Genomic DNA, 16687 nt, shown 5'->3' with positions numbered 1-16687 from the left:
TTATTGTCTTGGAAATATTCTGGGAGGGAGCTGAAGCTCCGAGCATGTCCTCCTCCTCTACACTACAGATACTCTCAGAGTTGCACTTAGGGAATCGGTAGTTGGTGGGCAGTGCTTTACCAGATGCCTCCAAAAGCTGCAGTCCCATTGCCCTGCATGAACAGACTTCCTGTGCCAAGGTCTATAAAAATTCTCCCCCAGTGAGCTCGCAGCATCTTTCTACGTCTGACAGCCTTTAACTTCTCTCTGCCTCACTCCCCTGCCCTGGGTGCTGCAGGCAGTGCCCTCAGCCCTGCTGGGCTGTGCAGAGGAGCTGCTCACCAGCAGAGCTGTCTCTTTAAAGCTCTTCTTGCTTGCCAGGAGCTCCCTGTGCGCCAGGAGCCCGGCCCAGCTCAGCAGCACAACAACAGAAAAAGGCATTTCATGACCCTCGGGGGGGGGGGGTTGTCATTGTTTACATGAGACTCAGTCCCTGAGAGGAAGTTCAAACAACTTTTTCAAGAAGTCAAAGTGAGATTGAAACACTAAAGTTTCTTGCAGTGCTAATGAGTCTCACTGTGGGACACAACTGAGAACGTGTCCCCAGGTTCCAGTTAGAGCAGAAAACTGCAGACAGTGATGACAAGGATGGACAAGCAAGGGAAAGGTGGCTCTGATGCTGAAAAAACATTGACTTGTTTCCTTAATCCAACAGGCCAAGCCCTGACCCTCAGCCTCTGGGAAGGCAGATCCTGTCCCTGCCTCATTCCTCAGGGCTCTTGCTGGGGCACTGGGATGTGGGATGTGCAATGCCAAGGGCAGGACCATGGGGTGGCACCTGCCAGGCTGCTGAGCAGGGACAAGGAGGCCATGAGGCCCCAGGGCTGCAAGGGCCACTTGTCTCCTCCTGGCATCAGGGGCACAGACAGCAGCCATGGCCAAAGGCCTGCAGAAGGGGGCTCTGGCAGGGCCTTTCAGCTTCTCCCCATCCCTCTCTCCTCTCCAGCCCAGGCTGTCCTACGGTGTCCATGCCCTGCCCCTTTCCCTGCAGGCTGTCGTCATCCCCCCGGCTGCCCCACCTGGCTGGCACCTTCCTACACTTCCTCCTATAGACCACAGGGATTTTATCCCCCTCAATGGTACATAGAGGTTCTTTTTGGGTAACTCTACCAATTCAACTGGTAGAGTTACTTAACTAGGTTTGTGTGATGCCTTAAAGCTTTCTGGATTTTTTTTTTTTTAGATTTTAAAAGTAATTGTGTGGTAAATGTAGATGTTAATGTAGCTGTATTATATGCTACCCTTTAGCACAGTACTTTACACAGACCCAACCCTATGACCCCATTTGATATCAAACTTTCTAAATGCCTTTAGCATGTTTAGACTTCTTTTCAAGGTAGAACTGTAGAAAAACACCTCTATTGAACAACATCACACCCTAGGCCTGGACAACAAGATCCCACAAGAGACCAAGCAACCTTCAAGCCCAGAACTTTGGAGGCGCTCCAAGGACTGTACGTGCTCTGAAGAAGATAAAGATGAGGAAGAAGGGGTCCCAAAGACCCCAAATCCAATTCCCCAAGGGGCGTGTTGGGGGGCAGAACTGGGCAGAACCAGGGGGTGGAGAGTTCTGGCATTGGAGGGACCATCTTCTAAAACTGTAGAACCATTGGCTGGGAGGGCATGCATCGTGTGTGTTCCCCTGGGCCTGTGGGCCTGGTTAAAGGACCTGCTCTTTTTAGCTGATCTTAGACACTGAATTGGCCTGGAGTTTTCTCTCTTGAGCTTACAGGATTAACTAACTAGGTGGCTTTTGCTAAATGCACATCCCAAGGTTTGAAGGTCCCACTGCCCATTGCTTTCAAGGTGGTTTGGAACAGTCCACTCTACCATTCAACTTTCCCCGAGGCTGGTGCAGAAAACTAGTTTTCTGTTTCTGTGGAAGAGTTCAGTGTCCTCCCTCCTGGGAGAGATGGGAACCAATGATCAAACATGGAAAACGTTCTGGCTGAGCTGTTCCAAAACTGCAAACTGTAATTTGTCCAGATGGTCTAAAGATGCCCAGATTATCGAAATCCTTCCATATTTTTCTTTTCAGGGAGAGAGAAATATCTGATGAAGAAATCCAGCAAAGGCAAAAGGGCAAGGCCAAGCCTCAGCCTGCAGAGAGCTGAGGGGTGGCACCGGCTGCTCCAGAATTACATAGGGAAAATAAGAAACAGAGGAGTTTTGGAATGGGATCGAGCCATTTTCAATGGGATTGATCCACTTTGAGGTGACAGATTGATCCCTCTTGACTTTTCAGATGCAGAGCTGGGAGAGACTGGAATGTTAATGGTCCATGGCTCCAACACTCTCCAGCTGCAGAAGCAGTGGGGGCTTTGCTGCCCAAGGGCAACAGAACTGCCTGGGGCAGAGGGGGGAACACCCACCCCTGGAGGGGACAGGCTGGGCTTGGAGCCAGAGAGGGGAAGTGTTATTTTTATGGTTTTGTATCACTATAGACAGGAGCCAAAACTGCTCCAAACCTACTTTACATGGAAAAAAAATTGTTCTAGACTAAACCCAACATATACATATATATATATATGTATATAGATAAACTATCCTCGGGGGGGAGGGGGCTCTGCATCTTTCTACTCTGATATTTTCTTTCTTTTACCTTCTACATTTTCTTAAATGTTATTTTTATGCTTTCATATCACTATAGACAGGAACCAAAATGGCTCCAAACCTGCTTTACATGCCAACCAAACTGTTCTAAACTAAACACTACATATATATATCTATAAACACTGATTATTCACTGTCCTTTCACCCTAATCTGCCCAAGGCCTGGATTAAATAGGCCCTGGGTCACCCTCGCTATCAGGGGGGCCAGGACAGGGGCTGGACACGGGGGAAGCTTCTGGCAGCTGCTCACAGAACCCACCCCTGGAGCCCCCCTGCTACCAAAACATGGCCATCCAGACCCAATCCACTGCCCAGGATGGATCACCTGGACCGTGGGTCACCAGGTCTGTGCCCAGCATGGATCACCTGGACTGTGGGTCATCAGGTCTGTGCCCAATATGGGTCCCTGTGGATCATCCAGTGGGAGTCCTCCAATGGCTGATGGAGTTGGAGCAGCGGCCGAAGCTCTTCCCGCAGTTGAGGCACTCGAGGGCTTCCCTTACTGGTGGGTCCGTTGGTGTCTGGTCAAGGTAGACCTGTCAGTGAAGCTCTTTCCACACTCCCCACACTTGTAGGGCCTCTCCCCGGTGTGGATGCGACGGTGGGTGATGAGGTGGGAGTTCCGGTTGAAGCCCTTCCCGCAGTCAGTGCAGCGGAAGGGCCTCTCATCCATGTGCGTCTGCTCATGCCTGAGGAGATCTGAGCTGGTCAGAAACCTCTTCCCACATTCCAAGCACTTGTAGGGCCGTTCCCCAGTGTGGATGCGTCGGTGGATGTGGAGGCTGGAGCTGTAACTGAAGCTCTTCCCACATTCCCCACATGTGAAGGGCCGTTCCCCAGTGTGCACACCATGGTGTTGGAGGAGGGTGGAACTCTGGCTGAAGCTCTTCCCACATTCTCTACAGGTGTAGGGCCGTTCCCCGGTGTGGATATGCTGGTGTTGGATCAGGTGGGAGCTGTCCCTGAAGCTCTTCCCACATTCCCTACACGGGTAGGGCCATTCCCTAGTGTGGATGCGCTGGTGGGCGCGGAGGTTGGAGCTCTGCCTGAAGCTCTTCCCACATTCCCCACACGGGTAGGGCCGTTCCCCAGTGTGGATATGCTGGTGGGTGAGAAGGTTGAAGCTCTTCCTGAAGCTCTTCCCACATTCCAAGCACTCGAAGGGCTTCTCCCTGCTGGGAGGCTGCTCAGGGACCACCAGGTCAGAGCTCTGGTTCAAGCTCCGGCGGCCTTCCTGGCACAGGCTGGGTCTTTCCTCCTCAGAGCACCCTGGGCTGGCTTTGAAGCCCCTCCTGTGGGGGGATCTCTGGCCCTTTTCCTCCCCGCTGCCTTCCTGCACCGTGGAGCCCTTCAAAACGGCTTCCCCCACCAGGGTCTCACGGGGGGATTTGTCCTCCGGGCTCTCCATCCTCAGCTCGGGGCCTGGGGCAGGAAGCAAGAAGGACAGGGAGGGGATTTGCCTCCGGCCCACAGGGAAGGCCAAGGACATCCCCCCAACTCCGGCCCTGGCAGGACGGCGGCGGCAGCGGGGTTGTCCTGCAGCCGGGGGCCATGCTCGGCTGCCAGAGCCAGCACAACACCCGCCCAAAGGGCCACTGACTTCCTCCTCACCTGCCTGGGGGGCCCGCGGCATCTTCCTCTTCCTCGCAGACTCCTCCTCCATCTGCCCAAGCTTTGGGAAGGACAAATCCTGATGGGGGAGAAAAACAAGGGCTGAGCACGTTGGCTTGGAGGTTCCTCCTGCCCAAGTCCATCTCTAGAACTCACCGGGCATCCTGTGGCCATAAAAACCTCCAAAACACCAAGATTCAGCCCAGAGAAACCCAAACCCACGAGATTCAGGCAAAAAAAACCTCAAAAAAAGAGAGATGAACCCTCCCCCCAAAACTGAAAAAAGTTAAGGTTCAGCCAAAATATACACCAAATTATGAAGATTAAACCAAAAATAAGATGTGTAATTGGTAGGATGGTAGGATGAGGAGAGTGAGGTCATTTCATGAGCACCTGATTTAATTGTTATATATTAATCAAAAGCTGTATTAATGTAGTGTCCCTTAAAACTCAATTTTTTTCTTCCTAGTTTCGGTGTAGAGAATAAATATGAAATCACTGGACTTCAGGCCTGCATCATTACCCCTGTGCTTTGGTTTGCAAATCCTTCCTCATTCCACTTCTTCTCCCCTGCCATCATTTCTGACAACTGGACTCCTCTGCTGTGCTGTGCCAATATCCTGGGATGTGCGGTTTCCATGTTTGCAAGGATTAAAGGCAACTTTTTGCCTACCAGTGCCAAAGGCTGGTCTGTGAAGTTCAGTGTGAGAGAATCCTGGGCAGTCAGACACTGAAATTGTTGAGCTGCAACGGGCTGTGCCAATGGAATGACAGAATCCATTCTGCTGGCCCAGACACAGAAGCCAATCTGTGGCTGTGGCTCTTCGCCTCACTGGCACCATCCTCTGTGGTTCCTGCTGCCCACCATGGCACTGGCAGCCCCAGGGGCACAGGGACGTCCATCCTGTACATGAAGTCAGTGTCAGACTGTCCACAAGTGTTAGCAGGAGTAAAACAGTGCACTGCTGACCTTCTCGAATTTATCTCTGTTAATGTAGGACTTCACTTGGTCAATCTGGGTTCTCTTGCACAGCGTTATGTGGATTTGTGATTTTTATTATCACTGCACCAAATTAATCTGGAATGTGTGGTCAGAACAGTAATTACCTGTATTTGTGTATAACTGTGTGCTCTTCTATTTTTTATGCTTTCTGGCAAATTCACTGGCAACTTCTTTCACGACTACACGATGGGGACTCAAGGTTGGGGGGGTTTCCTGAGGGCAGCACTACACCAGACTTTTGTGTGTGTGTGTGAGACAGGCAGAAGCACAAATGCCTGCACAGCCCAGAGCAGTCAGTGTGGTGCTGGGCTTGCTGCTGCAGAGACCCCCAGGGAACAAACCCAGGCAATAGTTTGGGTTCATTCCTTGCTCTGTGACAATGGAATAGAATGTTCCACAGGAGCTCTGTCCCCCTCTGTGGCACCGGGGGGCTCAAAGGTGAAGGCGGGGGGTCAAGTGCAAGTTCCCTTCTGAAGTGTGTGTCCCTAGGGAGAACACTTGCCTTATTATTGCTTATTATTTGGAATATCCTACAGATGTATTATACAATAGCTAAGGATGGATTCTATAGAATATGTGCCATAGATATGATACAGAATATATCTGATTATTGCTTTATCAGTGTGTGCAGATAGATATTGTGTATGCAGAGAGATTGTATTTGAGGGATATGTTCCTCTCAATACCCTGTTAGCTCCACTCCCAAGGCCAGCAAATTCCTGAAGCTCCCACTTCTGCGCCCTGCAGGTTTTGGCAGATTTGCAAGGGCAGGGGAATCATTCCCTGCAGCCCCTTTGCACTGTAGGAAATGGGAGCACTGTGCACATCCTGCTGCCTCCAGATTCCATTCTGGGGGTGGGAACCACCCTGTGGGGAGCAAAGAAATGCCTGGTTCTGCAGGAGCTGCAGATGCTGAAGGGGCAGCAGGACCAAGTCAGGGCGCTGGGGGTGCCTGGGGGGCTTTGGGGTCCAGGAGGGTCCTGGGGGTCATGGGGAGGGGCTTTGGGGATTGGGGGTACAGACCAGCACAGACCAGTACCTCCTCACTGCTCCCCAGATCTCTCCTGGAGCTGGGCCACCTTGTTGTGAGACACCTGAGCCCCCCCCAGTGCCCTCCCAGTACAGCCTAGTGCCCCCAGTACAGCCCACTGTGTTCCTGTCCCAGGGTGCCGGGTGATCCCTCTTGGGGGGGGTTGGAAGATATTTGAGGGGGGGCTGGGGGAGATTTGAAGGGATCTGGGGGGGTTGCAAGGGGGTTTGGGGGAGGTTGGGTGCATTTGGGGGAGTTAAAACAGGTTTTGGGGGCATTGGGACATCAAAGGGATCTGGAGGGGGAGGAGATTAAAGGGAAAATCAAGGTTAGGGGACATTTGGAGGGGGGATTAAAGGGGCCTGGGGGGGAGAGAAGGGGCTGCACCAAGAGCAGGTGAGTCCTGAGACCCCCCTGGTGTCCCGAAGACCCTCGCCACTATCCCCACTGTCCCCAAACACCATCCCTGATGTCCCCAATCCTCCATCTCAGTCCAGGAGCCCCCTCTGGACCCTCTGACCACAAAAAGCCCCCCCCCCCCAACACCACTCACAGAAAGGCCAAGGGGCATCTGGGGACACCTTGGGGACAGTTGGGGGGCTTTGAGGGGCACTGGGGGATTACTGGGGGATACTGGGACACACTGGGGGAACCAGGGGGCACTGGGACGGACTGGGGAGTTACTGAGGGACACTGGGAGGGCCTGGAGGTGAACTGGGGCACACTGGGGGGCACTGGCTGAGAACTGGGGAGTTACTGGGGGATTACCAGGACACACGGGGGGACACCGGGAGGTTACTGGGCCATACTGGGGGTTACTGGGTGCTCACTGGAGGATCACTGGGCCATACTGGGGGGCAGTGGGAGGTCACTGGGACACACTGGATGGTTACGGAGGGGGTACTGGGCCATACTGAGGGCCACTGGGAGGTCACTGGGACATACTGGGGGCACTCAGATCCCCTTACCCAGATGTGGTACATCTCTCTCCCCGGATTTTGGGGGGCATCACTAGGACCCCTCCCGTGGGGGCTGGGGGACCCCCAGGAACCCACTACTGGGCTTTAGGGGGACCCCCAAAATCCCCTCAAAACCCCTGAAATCCACCCCTCGACACGTCAAAACCTCCTCAAGGTCCCCTCAAATCCCATCAGAGACCTCATCGCTCCCCAGGACCCCCTAAACCCTCTCAGTGACCTACAAAACCCACCGGGGACCCCCCAAGCTCATTCAAGGGCCCCCCAATCCCCCTCAGGGACCCTCAAAACCGTCTGGGACCCCTTAAACCCCCTAGAGACCCCAAAACCGCCTAAAAGGTCCCCGCAAAGCCCCCCAGTAACCCCAAACCTCCTCACAGACCCCCAAAGCCCACCTGGGACACCCCGAAATCTCCTCAGAAACCAAACCGCCCTCAGAGACTCCCAAACGCCTTCAGGGACCTTTAACTTTCCCCGTGATTTCATCAGGACACCGAACCCCCGCAGGGACCCCTAAAACTTCGTCAGGAAACCCCGAACTCCTCCGCTAAACCCTCCCGAGCCCTCCAACCCACAGCCGCGCTCCCCGCAGCCCCCGAGGGGATCCCCAGAGCCCCGCTCTCACCGCCCCGCCGCCAGCACGGATTTCCGGCAGCCAACATGGCGCTCGCTCTGCGCGCGCACCGCCTGTACTGACCCGCCCCGCAGCCAATCAGCGCGCGAACACAGCCCCTACCCGCCCTCCGCTCTGCGCGCTGCATTGTAGGAGTTAAAGTAGCCGCGTGCTGATTGGCTGCGGGTGGGTCAGTAAAGGTGGCGCGCGCGCAGAGTGCCCTGTTGCCTGCCGAGAATCCGTGATGGCGGCGGGGCCTCCCTTTGTGAGACCTGGCGGGGGGCGGCGACAGCGGGGCTCTGGGGATCCCCTCGGGGGCTGCGGGGAGCGCGGCTGTGGGTGGAAAGGCTGGAGGGCTCGGGAGGGTTTAGCGCGGGGGTTCGGGGGTTCCCCAGGGTCAGAGCGCAGGGCCTTGGAACCCTCTCGGGGGCTGCGGGGCCCGGGGGCCTCCCAGGAACCCGGATGTTGGATCGGTTTCTGAGAAAGTCCCTCGGAAAAAAAAAATCAAAACCACCCAACCAAAAAAAGAACCCTAAAAAAGGAAAAGTGAGGAAAAGGTGAAGGAAAAACTGCAAGGGCCAGGATGATTTGATTGCTTTGCTTCAGATTTTCCTTGGTCTTCTCCTTCTCAGATTCTTTGCTCCCTTCCTTTACAGAAAGCTCTTCTGCTGTTCTGTGGTTTTGGGGTCCCTTAAGGGCTTTTCGGGGTCCCTGAGGAGGTTTTGGGGGGTCTGTGAGGGGGTTTGGTGTCGTGAGGGGACTTAGGGAGGAGGTTGAAGGTCCCTGAAGGGGTTTGGGAATCCCTGAGGGAGTTTTGGAGTCTCCGAGGGAATTGGGAGGTCCTGGGGGGTTCGGGGGGGTGTCTTTGAAGGAGTTTTGTGGGTTTCTAGGGGGATTTCAGAAGTCCCAGACGCTTTTGAAGGTCCCTGAGAAGGTTTTTGAGGTCCCTGAAAGGCTCTGGGGGGTCCCAGGTGGGTTTTGCAGGTCTCTGTGAGGGTTTAGGGGGTCCTGGGGTGGGGAGATGAGGTCTCTGAGGGGATTTGTGGGGTCCTTAAAGAGGTTTGGATGGGTCCAGAGGTGGATTTCTGAGGGGATTTCAGGGGGTTTGAGGGGATTTTATGGGGTTTCTGTGTCAGCGGACCGACCCCAGGGAAAGGGGATCCCAATTCCCCCCTGAACCCCAGAGACCCCCAAAACTCAGCACACAGAGACCCCACAGGGAGGGGGGCTCGGGGAACCCCTAAAGCCCAGCAGTGGTGTTCAGGAGGTTCCCCCAGCCCCTCAGGTGAGGGATCCTGTGGGTGCCCCCAAAAATCCGGGGGGGAGATGTACCACATCTGGGTAAGGGGATCTCAGTGCCCCCTGTATATCCCAGCGACCCTCAGTATGGCCCAGTAACCCCCTCAGTGACCAGCCAGTGTGTCCCAGTGACCTCCCACTGCCCCCCAGTATGGCCCAGTGATCCTGCAGTGAGCACCCAGTAACCCCCAGTCTGGCCCAGTAACCTGCCAATGTCGCCAGGTGTGTCCTGGTAATCCCTCAGTAACTCCCCAGTCCCTCCCAGTGCCCCCTGGTTCCCCCCAGTGTGTCCCAGTATCCCTCAGTAATCACCCAGTGCCCCACAAAGTCCCCCAACTTTCCCCAACGTGTCCCCAGATGCCCTTTGGCCTTTCTGTGAGTGTGTGGGGGGGTGTTTTCGGTCAGAGTGTCCAGGGGGTCTCCTGGGGTGAGATGGAGGGTTGGGGACATCAGGGATGGGATTTGGGGAGAGTGGGGACAGTAGGGAGGTGTTTAGGGACAGTGGAATTGGGAGTGTCAAGGGGGGAACTGGGGACACCAAGAGGGTCTTGGGGACACGAGGGGGGTCTCAGGACTCACCTGCTCATAGGGAAGCCCCTCCTGTCCCCCTCTAGGCCCCATTAACCCCCCTAAATGTCCCCCAACTCCCCTTTTTTTCATTTAATCCCCTTCCCCCCAGATACTTTTGACCCCCTAATGCCCCCAAGACCCTTTTAACTCCCCCAAATTCACCCAAAGCCCACCCAAGCCTCCCAAATCCCCATGCAACCCCCCCCCCGAGATCGCCCCAAATCTCCCCCAACCCCCCCTCAAATCCCTTCCAACCCCCCCCAAAGAGGGATCACCCGGCACCCTGGGACAGGAACACAGTGGGCTGTACTGGGGGCACTGGGCTGTACTGGGAGGGGACTGGGGGGGGCTCAGGTGTCCCAGGACAAGGTGACCCAGCTCCAGGAGAGATCCAGGGAACAGGGAGGAGGTACTGGCCTGTGCTGGTCTGTCCTGGTTCGTCTCCCCAATCCCCAAAGCCCCTCCCCATGACCCCCAGGACTCTCCTGGACCCCAAAGCCCCCCAGGCCCCTGACTTGGTCCTGCTACCCCTTGAGCATCTCCAGCTGCTGCAGAACCAGGGATTTCATCAGCAAATGTGCAGGTGACACCAAGCTGGGGGTGTGTTGCTGTGCTGGAAGGCAGGAGGGCTCTGCAGAAGGACCCTATCCACAGGGTGATAGAAATGTCTGTCCTTATATATCTGCAAGATTAGTCTGTAAATGTGTGGTGTTAGCAAAGCAGGCTGAGTTCTGGGCTGGTTGTAGAAGGAGAAAGAAGCCCAGAGGCCAGTGCAAGCAGGCAGCCCTCAGCTTGCACATCATGTCCCCTCCCTGCAGGTTCCTGTCCTTGAGCCCAGGCCCTGAGGTGAGGCTGAGAAGTGGCACGGAGGTGAGCCCAAAACTGTCCCTGAGGTGAGCCTGAGAATAAGTGCAAGGCAGAGGTGCTGCTGAGGAACACAAACTCTGCCTGGCCACGGAGCCTGCAAGAAGGAGGAGAGCCCTGGCACTGTGGAGGGACAGGTTGTCCCTGTGCCTTCCCCTGCAGGCCCTGGCTGTCCTTGCTGGGTGTTACGACCCACCCCAGGAAAAGGGGAGGGGAGGTAACTCAGGTTTTTATCAATAATTCCCTTGGGGTGGATTAAAGTGAAGCGACACTAAATAATTGGTGTCTGAAAACATATATTGGTAAGGTTTATTTTAGACATATATAGATAGGGTTCATTTTAACAGTTTTGTAGCATTTTGGGTGTTGTCATATAACAAGGCGAACCTTTTGGGGAGGGAGAAAAATGCATAGGGGAGAGAAAGACAGGGTAAGAGTAAGGGAGAGCAAAGAAAAAGAAAAGATGAGAGTGGTAAAAACTTATATAGTCACCGCCCACTGGATCCAGCGATGCGATCTGGCAATCCTGAAAGCAATGGTCTTGATTCGCCGGCAGTGGGGGGAGAAGGAAAAGAAATACTCCCCAAAGTCACCAGTCAATATCTATATCCTCAGCGTGCTTTTTTGCCCCTCCCCCAAGGTGGGGAGCTGTTTTCATTGGGTGGTGTCCCCGGCCATGCCATGAACCGCCAACATTTTTCCTGCCTTGTGGCAGAGTTGAGGGGCATAGCCACAAAACTCCCAAAGTTTCAGCACAGAGTTCACGGAAGGGCGTGGTAAACTCAGCTCTTCCTGCCTTTTCGGGGCTTGACATCTTCTGCACTGGAGGGGGGGATGGGCCCAGTTGCCTATCAAGAGGCACAATGTGAAAGTCAAAAGCCTGCAAAAGTCTCCTAGAATGCATAAATCATTAACCGTTTCAGTCTCTGACACTGGGCCCCTGTCCATCCCCATCAGGTCCCTGCCCGTCCCCCCCGGGCTGAGCTCCCCCCAGGAACTGCCATGGAGCTGAAGCTGCTGCCATCCCCCCCCTGCAGCCACTGCCCCAGCCAAGGGAGCAGCAAAGGCAGGGCCAGGAGCAGAGGCAGCAGCAGGGGAGCCCTGAGGGGGCCAGGAAGCTCTTGTGTGGGGCAGGAAAGAGGCGCTGGGCACGAGGCCGGGGCTGTGCTGAGCAGGCCCAGCCCTCACATCCCCCCAGCCAACGCCGGCTGCCCGGGGGGCGCGGGAGGGACCCCCAGCCCGTGTGCCCCACACTCAGCTGGCAGGGAGAGAGCCAAGGGACAGGGCCACAGGCAGGGCCACGGTTGAGGGACAGGCAGGGCCATTGCAGGGCCACGGTGAGGGCACAGCCTGTGGCAGCAGAGCTGCCCAGGCCCGAGGGCAGCCGGGGGTGTTGGTAGCAGCCAGTGCTGGGGCCGAGCAGAGCACGAGGCCTCTTGCAGAGCCCTGGAGCAGCCTCCCACTTGCCAGCCCTGCCCTGGTGGGGTGACACTGTCCCCTCCCTACAGGACATTCCCCCCAAAATCTTGGCGGGGCCTTTTGTGTCTATTCCTGGTTGCTGATTGGTTCTGGGGACCTGAGGGAGCCTCTGCAATCCCATCCCTGGGGCACAATCTCCTCTCCAGAGCTTGACTCCCTGCAGTCTTTGCAGGGAAATCTGTGCTGGCAGCCCGAGTATGTCCTGACCCCCCATGTTCCCCCCAGAATATTTGGGACGCCTTCCCCCTTTCCAAGCAGGGGAAGCCTGGACATTGGGGACCCCTGGGATCCCCAGGACAAGAAGGTAGAGAACGCGGAGATGTGGAATGTCTGAGAACGCAGCAGCTCGAAGGTGAGAGTCAGAGGAGAAGGGACTTTTGGGACCCCCAACACTCCCAGCATCCCTAACTGAGACCCCCAGCATCCCTGACAGGGGAAAGCCTCGGAACCCCAGAGCGGAGAGACTAGAGATGGGGAACTTCTGGGAGAGATTTTTTAATGCTGAATCTTCATATTTTGGAGTATGTTTTTGCTAAATCTCAACTTTTTGACTTTTGAGGGGCGGAGGTTCATCTCGCTATTTCTGAGGGGTTTTTTTGCCTGAATCTCAGTGATTTTGGTTTTTCTGGGCAGAATCTTGGTGTTTTGGAGGTTTTTATGGACACAGGATGCCCGGTGAGTTCTAGAGATGAACTTGGGCACGAGGAACCCCCAAGCCAATGCACTCAGCCCTTGTTTTCCCCCCATCAGGTTTGTCCTTCCCAAAGCTTGGGCGGATGGAGGAGGAGGCTGCGAGGAAGAGGAAGATGCCTTGGGCCCCCCAGGCAGGTGAGGAGGAAGTCAGTGGCCCTTTGGGCGGGTGTTGTGCTGGCTCTGGCAGCCGAGCATGGCCCCCGGCTGCAGGACAACCCCGCTGCCGCCGCCGTCCTGCCGGGGCCGGAGTTGGGGGGATGTCCTTGGCCTTCCCTGTGGGCCGGAGGCAAATCCCCTCCCTGTCCTTCTTGCTTCCTGCCCCAGGCCCCGAGCTGAGGACAGAGAGCCCGGAGGACAAATCCCCCCGGCAGGCCCTGGTGGGAGAGGCCGTTTTGAAGGGCTCCACGGTGCAGGAGGGCAGCGGGGAGGAAAAGGACCAGAGATCCCCCCGCAGGAGGGGCTCCAAAGCCAGCCCAGGGTGCTCTGAGGAGGAAAGACCCAGCCTGTGCTGGGAAGGTGGCCAGAGCTTGAGGCAGGGCTGTGACCTGATGGTCCCTGAGCAGCGTCCCAGCAGGGAGAAGCCCTTCAAGTGCTTGGAATGTGGGAAGAGCTTCAGGAAGAGCTCCACCCTGATCCAACACCAGCGCATCCACACCGGGGAACGTCCCAACATGTGTGGGGAATGTGGGAAGAGCTTCAGCTGGAGCTCCACCCTGATCCAGCACCAGCGCATGCACACTGGTGAATTGCCCTACACATGTGGGGAATGTGGGAAGAGCTTCAGTGACAGCTCCACACTCCGCAAACACCAACACATCCACAGTGGGGAATGACCCTATAGGTGCTTGGAATGTGGGAAGAGGTTTCAGCAAAGCTCACATCTCCTCAGGCATGAGCAGACACACACGGATGAGAGGCCCTTCCACTGCACCGACTGTGGGAAGAGCTTCAACCGGAAATCCAACCTCGTCACCCACCAGCGTGTCCACACCGGGGAGAGGCCCTACAAGTGTGGGGAGTGTGGGAAGAGCTTCAGGAACAGCTCCCACCTCTGTGCCCACCAGCTCATTCACACTGGGGAACGGCCCTACAAGTGCTTGGAATGTGGGAAGAGGTTTCAGACCAGCTCCAATCTCCTCACGCATGAGCAGACGCACACGGATGAGAGGCCCTTCCGCTGCACCGACTGCGGGAAGGGCTTCAAGCAGAACTCCGCCCTCGTCACCCACCAGCGCATCCACACTGGGGAGAGGCCCTACAAGTGTGGGGAGTGTGGGAGAAGCTTCACCCAGAGCGGTGCCTTGACCAGACACCAACGGACCCACCAGTAAGAGAAACCTACAAGTGCCCCGACTGCTGGAAGAGCTTTGGCCACTGCTTCCACCCCAAATGAACCCCCTGATGGTGAGGCAACCCCTGGAGTCCAGTGACTGTCAGTCCATCCTTTTCGGCCACAAAGGGCCAGTCCCCTTTCACCAACAGAACCCTTCTTGGTAGAGTGTGTGGAGGTTCCTGCTTCGGCTGGGGACCCCCCCAAGGTCACTGCTGGAGATTGAGAGCAGAGATCTCCCCACCAGCATTGGTCTGGGGGAGTTCCATCCATCTCTAATTAAGAATTATTGCTTTTGTGCCAGCTTGAGTAGCATTGCTTCCACAATTGCATTAGTGCAGAGCACTGTCCTATCTTATTCTGTAGTTTTACTGGTAGTTTTAGTGTTTCTATTGTGCAATAAATAATTCTGATGAAGATCTTTTGTCTGATCTTTTTTAACCCTAAATAATTCCTTTCTATCATTAGATCTGATTTGCCATCATTAAAGCCTGGGGGACAAAAGTGGTTCAGTCACACCTCTGTAATTCCTCTAAACTGAAAGTGTTGGCATGATCCAAGGCTGAGATTGGATCAAGCAGCCCCCAGCACCCCACAGGAAGTTGGGAGCTCAGGGTCCCCCCTCTTTCCCGACTCCCCTGTGCCCATGTCCCCATGGGATCATCAGACCTGCCAGACCACCCCCTTTTCCACCCTTCTCCCTGTTCCTTCCACTTTCCCATTTTCCCCTCAATCCCCAATTTCCCTCTGAACAGTTTAGGGGTCCCAACCCCCACTTTTTTCTCCCTCTCCTGTGGGCACTGAAGAAGAAATGAGGCTGCACACACAGAGTTCCACTGCGGGACTTGTCCACTGACACTTTTCCATGTCCCCTTTTATTCCTCTTCTCTCATGAGCAGCACCCACTGTTTGTCTTTCAGTCCACCAGAATTCCCAGCATAGCCCCAAAGCAGTGCCCTGATCCCACACATTCCCCTCGCCTCATGTGCTGGCTGTGTTCAGCCACCAGAGAAAACCACAGGCTGGTCATGCAGGCTGGTTCAAGTGCATTTCCACTTGGAGAAACAACCTTCTCTCTCTCCAAGCACTCAGCCAAGGTCCATCCTCCCTTTGGATTCCCATGAACTCAGGGCAGGTACAGAGTGACTCCGCTTGGTCCCACCTCTGCCCCTGTTTTGTTTGGACACGCAGAGTTCACGGCCAAGAGGGCCGGACCGGGGCTTCTTGTCTTCAGGCTTGTCCCATGCGCTTCCAGAGGACTTGGAATATTGAAAGCAGACAGATTCTGAAACACCTGCTCCTGGTGCTGCCACAGTGCCCATACACTGGCACTGCAGGCACGGCCTGCACTGAATGGCCAGTGCAGCAGGAGCTGTGGCTGCGGTAGCTGCCGGGATTGCTGCAGAGATGATCCAAGCAATCAGCCATCCACTGAGGATTTCTGGATTTAAGAGTTTCCTTAATTCACTGTATCCTGCATCATCCTCCCAGCTTCTGCTTAGGTTCCCTGAGAGCCACAGTTCAGCCCTTCTGCCCATGGGAATTATTAATGATAAATCAAGGGTAGATACATTTTGATCTGTGATACAACTAAAATAACAAGGATTACTTACAGGGATGTTAAGGGTATTGTCAGTCACACGAATCACAACGTCAGGTGTGGCCAAGAAGGGATCTGAGTGACAGGGACACACCATGGCTGAGTCATTAAGCCAGTCAGTAACAGTTGGTAGACCCAGTGAATTCCCCCTAGAACAGTGTCTTCCCAATGGGACATCTGGGCAGGGCTTCCTCTCCTCAGCATTCCCTGCCTCCTCCCAGGATTCTTGAGGGACAGCCTCTGGCAAGTCCTGGCCGAAGGAGACCTGCCACTGCCCCGAGTCCTGGCAAGGGTGCTGCCCGTCTCCTGCCCCAAAGAGCTGTGCCCCCGGGGGACTTCTCTGCCAGAGGGCAGCCAAAGCCAAGGGGCACTGAGGTCTGCCCTCTTGCCGGTGGCTGTTGGGAGCGGCAGCTGGAGCAATTGGTGGCAAGACTTGGCATCTGTCAGAAGGCAGAAGCTGTTGTTCCTTCCTGGCATGATTTTTGGGTGGAAGTGATTAGCAGCAGCACAAAACCACCATCAGCTGCTGAGTTTCAGAGGACAAGTAGATTGGACAGAGAGACTCTCAAGCTTCCTTGTGTTCTTTTCTCTTGTTTTCTTGCCTTCTGGAAAAAACAATCAGCCCAGTCTGGCATGTTCAACACTCCAGTTGCTGTGTGCTCACCTGTGGCCAGCAGCTGATGTCCAGTCCATTGGGGAAGTGCAGGGGACAGGGAGAAGTCTGGGATGAGAAGCTGTTCTGTGTCTCCCATGAAGGTGCCACCTGCCTGAAGGAGCAGCCAAGAGAAGTGCTGGAAGCAGAGACGTTCTGCCAGTTTCTGCTCTCAGGTGGACACAGGGCCCACTTGATGCCAGGGGTCGCGGAGATTGGATCCAGGAACAAGGCAGGGCCATGCACTGGTAGGGAATGGGCTCCAGCAGGACCAAAGGAGGAACGTCCAGCAGCAAAGTGTGAGCTGGTGAACT

At 55.3% G+C, this 16687-nt stretch overlaps 1 protein-coding gene and 1 pseudogene across 1 annotated transcript; one reads left to right on the top strand and one right to left on the bottom strand.

Annotated features, from left to right (window-relative positions):
* Positions 1-3143: 3143 nt before the first annotated feature.
* On the bottom strand, positions 3144-7279 carry LOC113961209 (gastrula zinc finger protein XlCGF49.1-like). The gene is made up of 2 exons (XM_027671347.1): positions 7265-7279; positions 3144-3886 (listed from the first exon to the last, which is right to left on the bottom strand). Exons 1-2 carry the CDS (start codon positions 7277-7279, stop codon positions 3152-3154), a joined length of 750 nt encoding a protein of 249 aa, XP_027527148.1. The 3' UTR covers positions 3144-3151.
* A 5595-nt stretch (positions 7280-12874) lies between these two features.
* On the top strand, positions 12875-14235 carry LOC113961208 (annotated as a pseudogene).
* Positions 14236-16687: the final 2452 nt, after the last annotated feature.

Source organism: Neopelma chrysocephalum, unplaced genomic scaffold (genome assembly GCF_003984885.1).
Source record: "Neopelma chrysocephalum unplaced genomic scaffold, ASM398488v2 Primary Assembly neopelma1_97089, whole genome shotgun sequence".
Lineage (NCBI taxonomy): Eukaryota > Metazoa > Chordata > Aves > Passeriformes > Pipridae > Neopelma > Neopelma chrysocephalum.
Note: the sequence above shows the minus strand (reverse complement) of the source record. Positions and strands in the feature narration are given on the sequence as shown.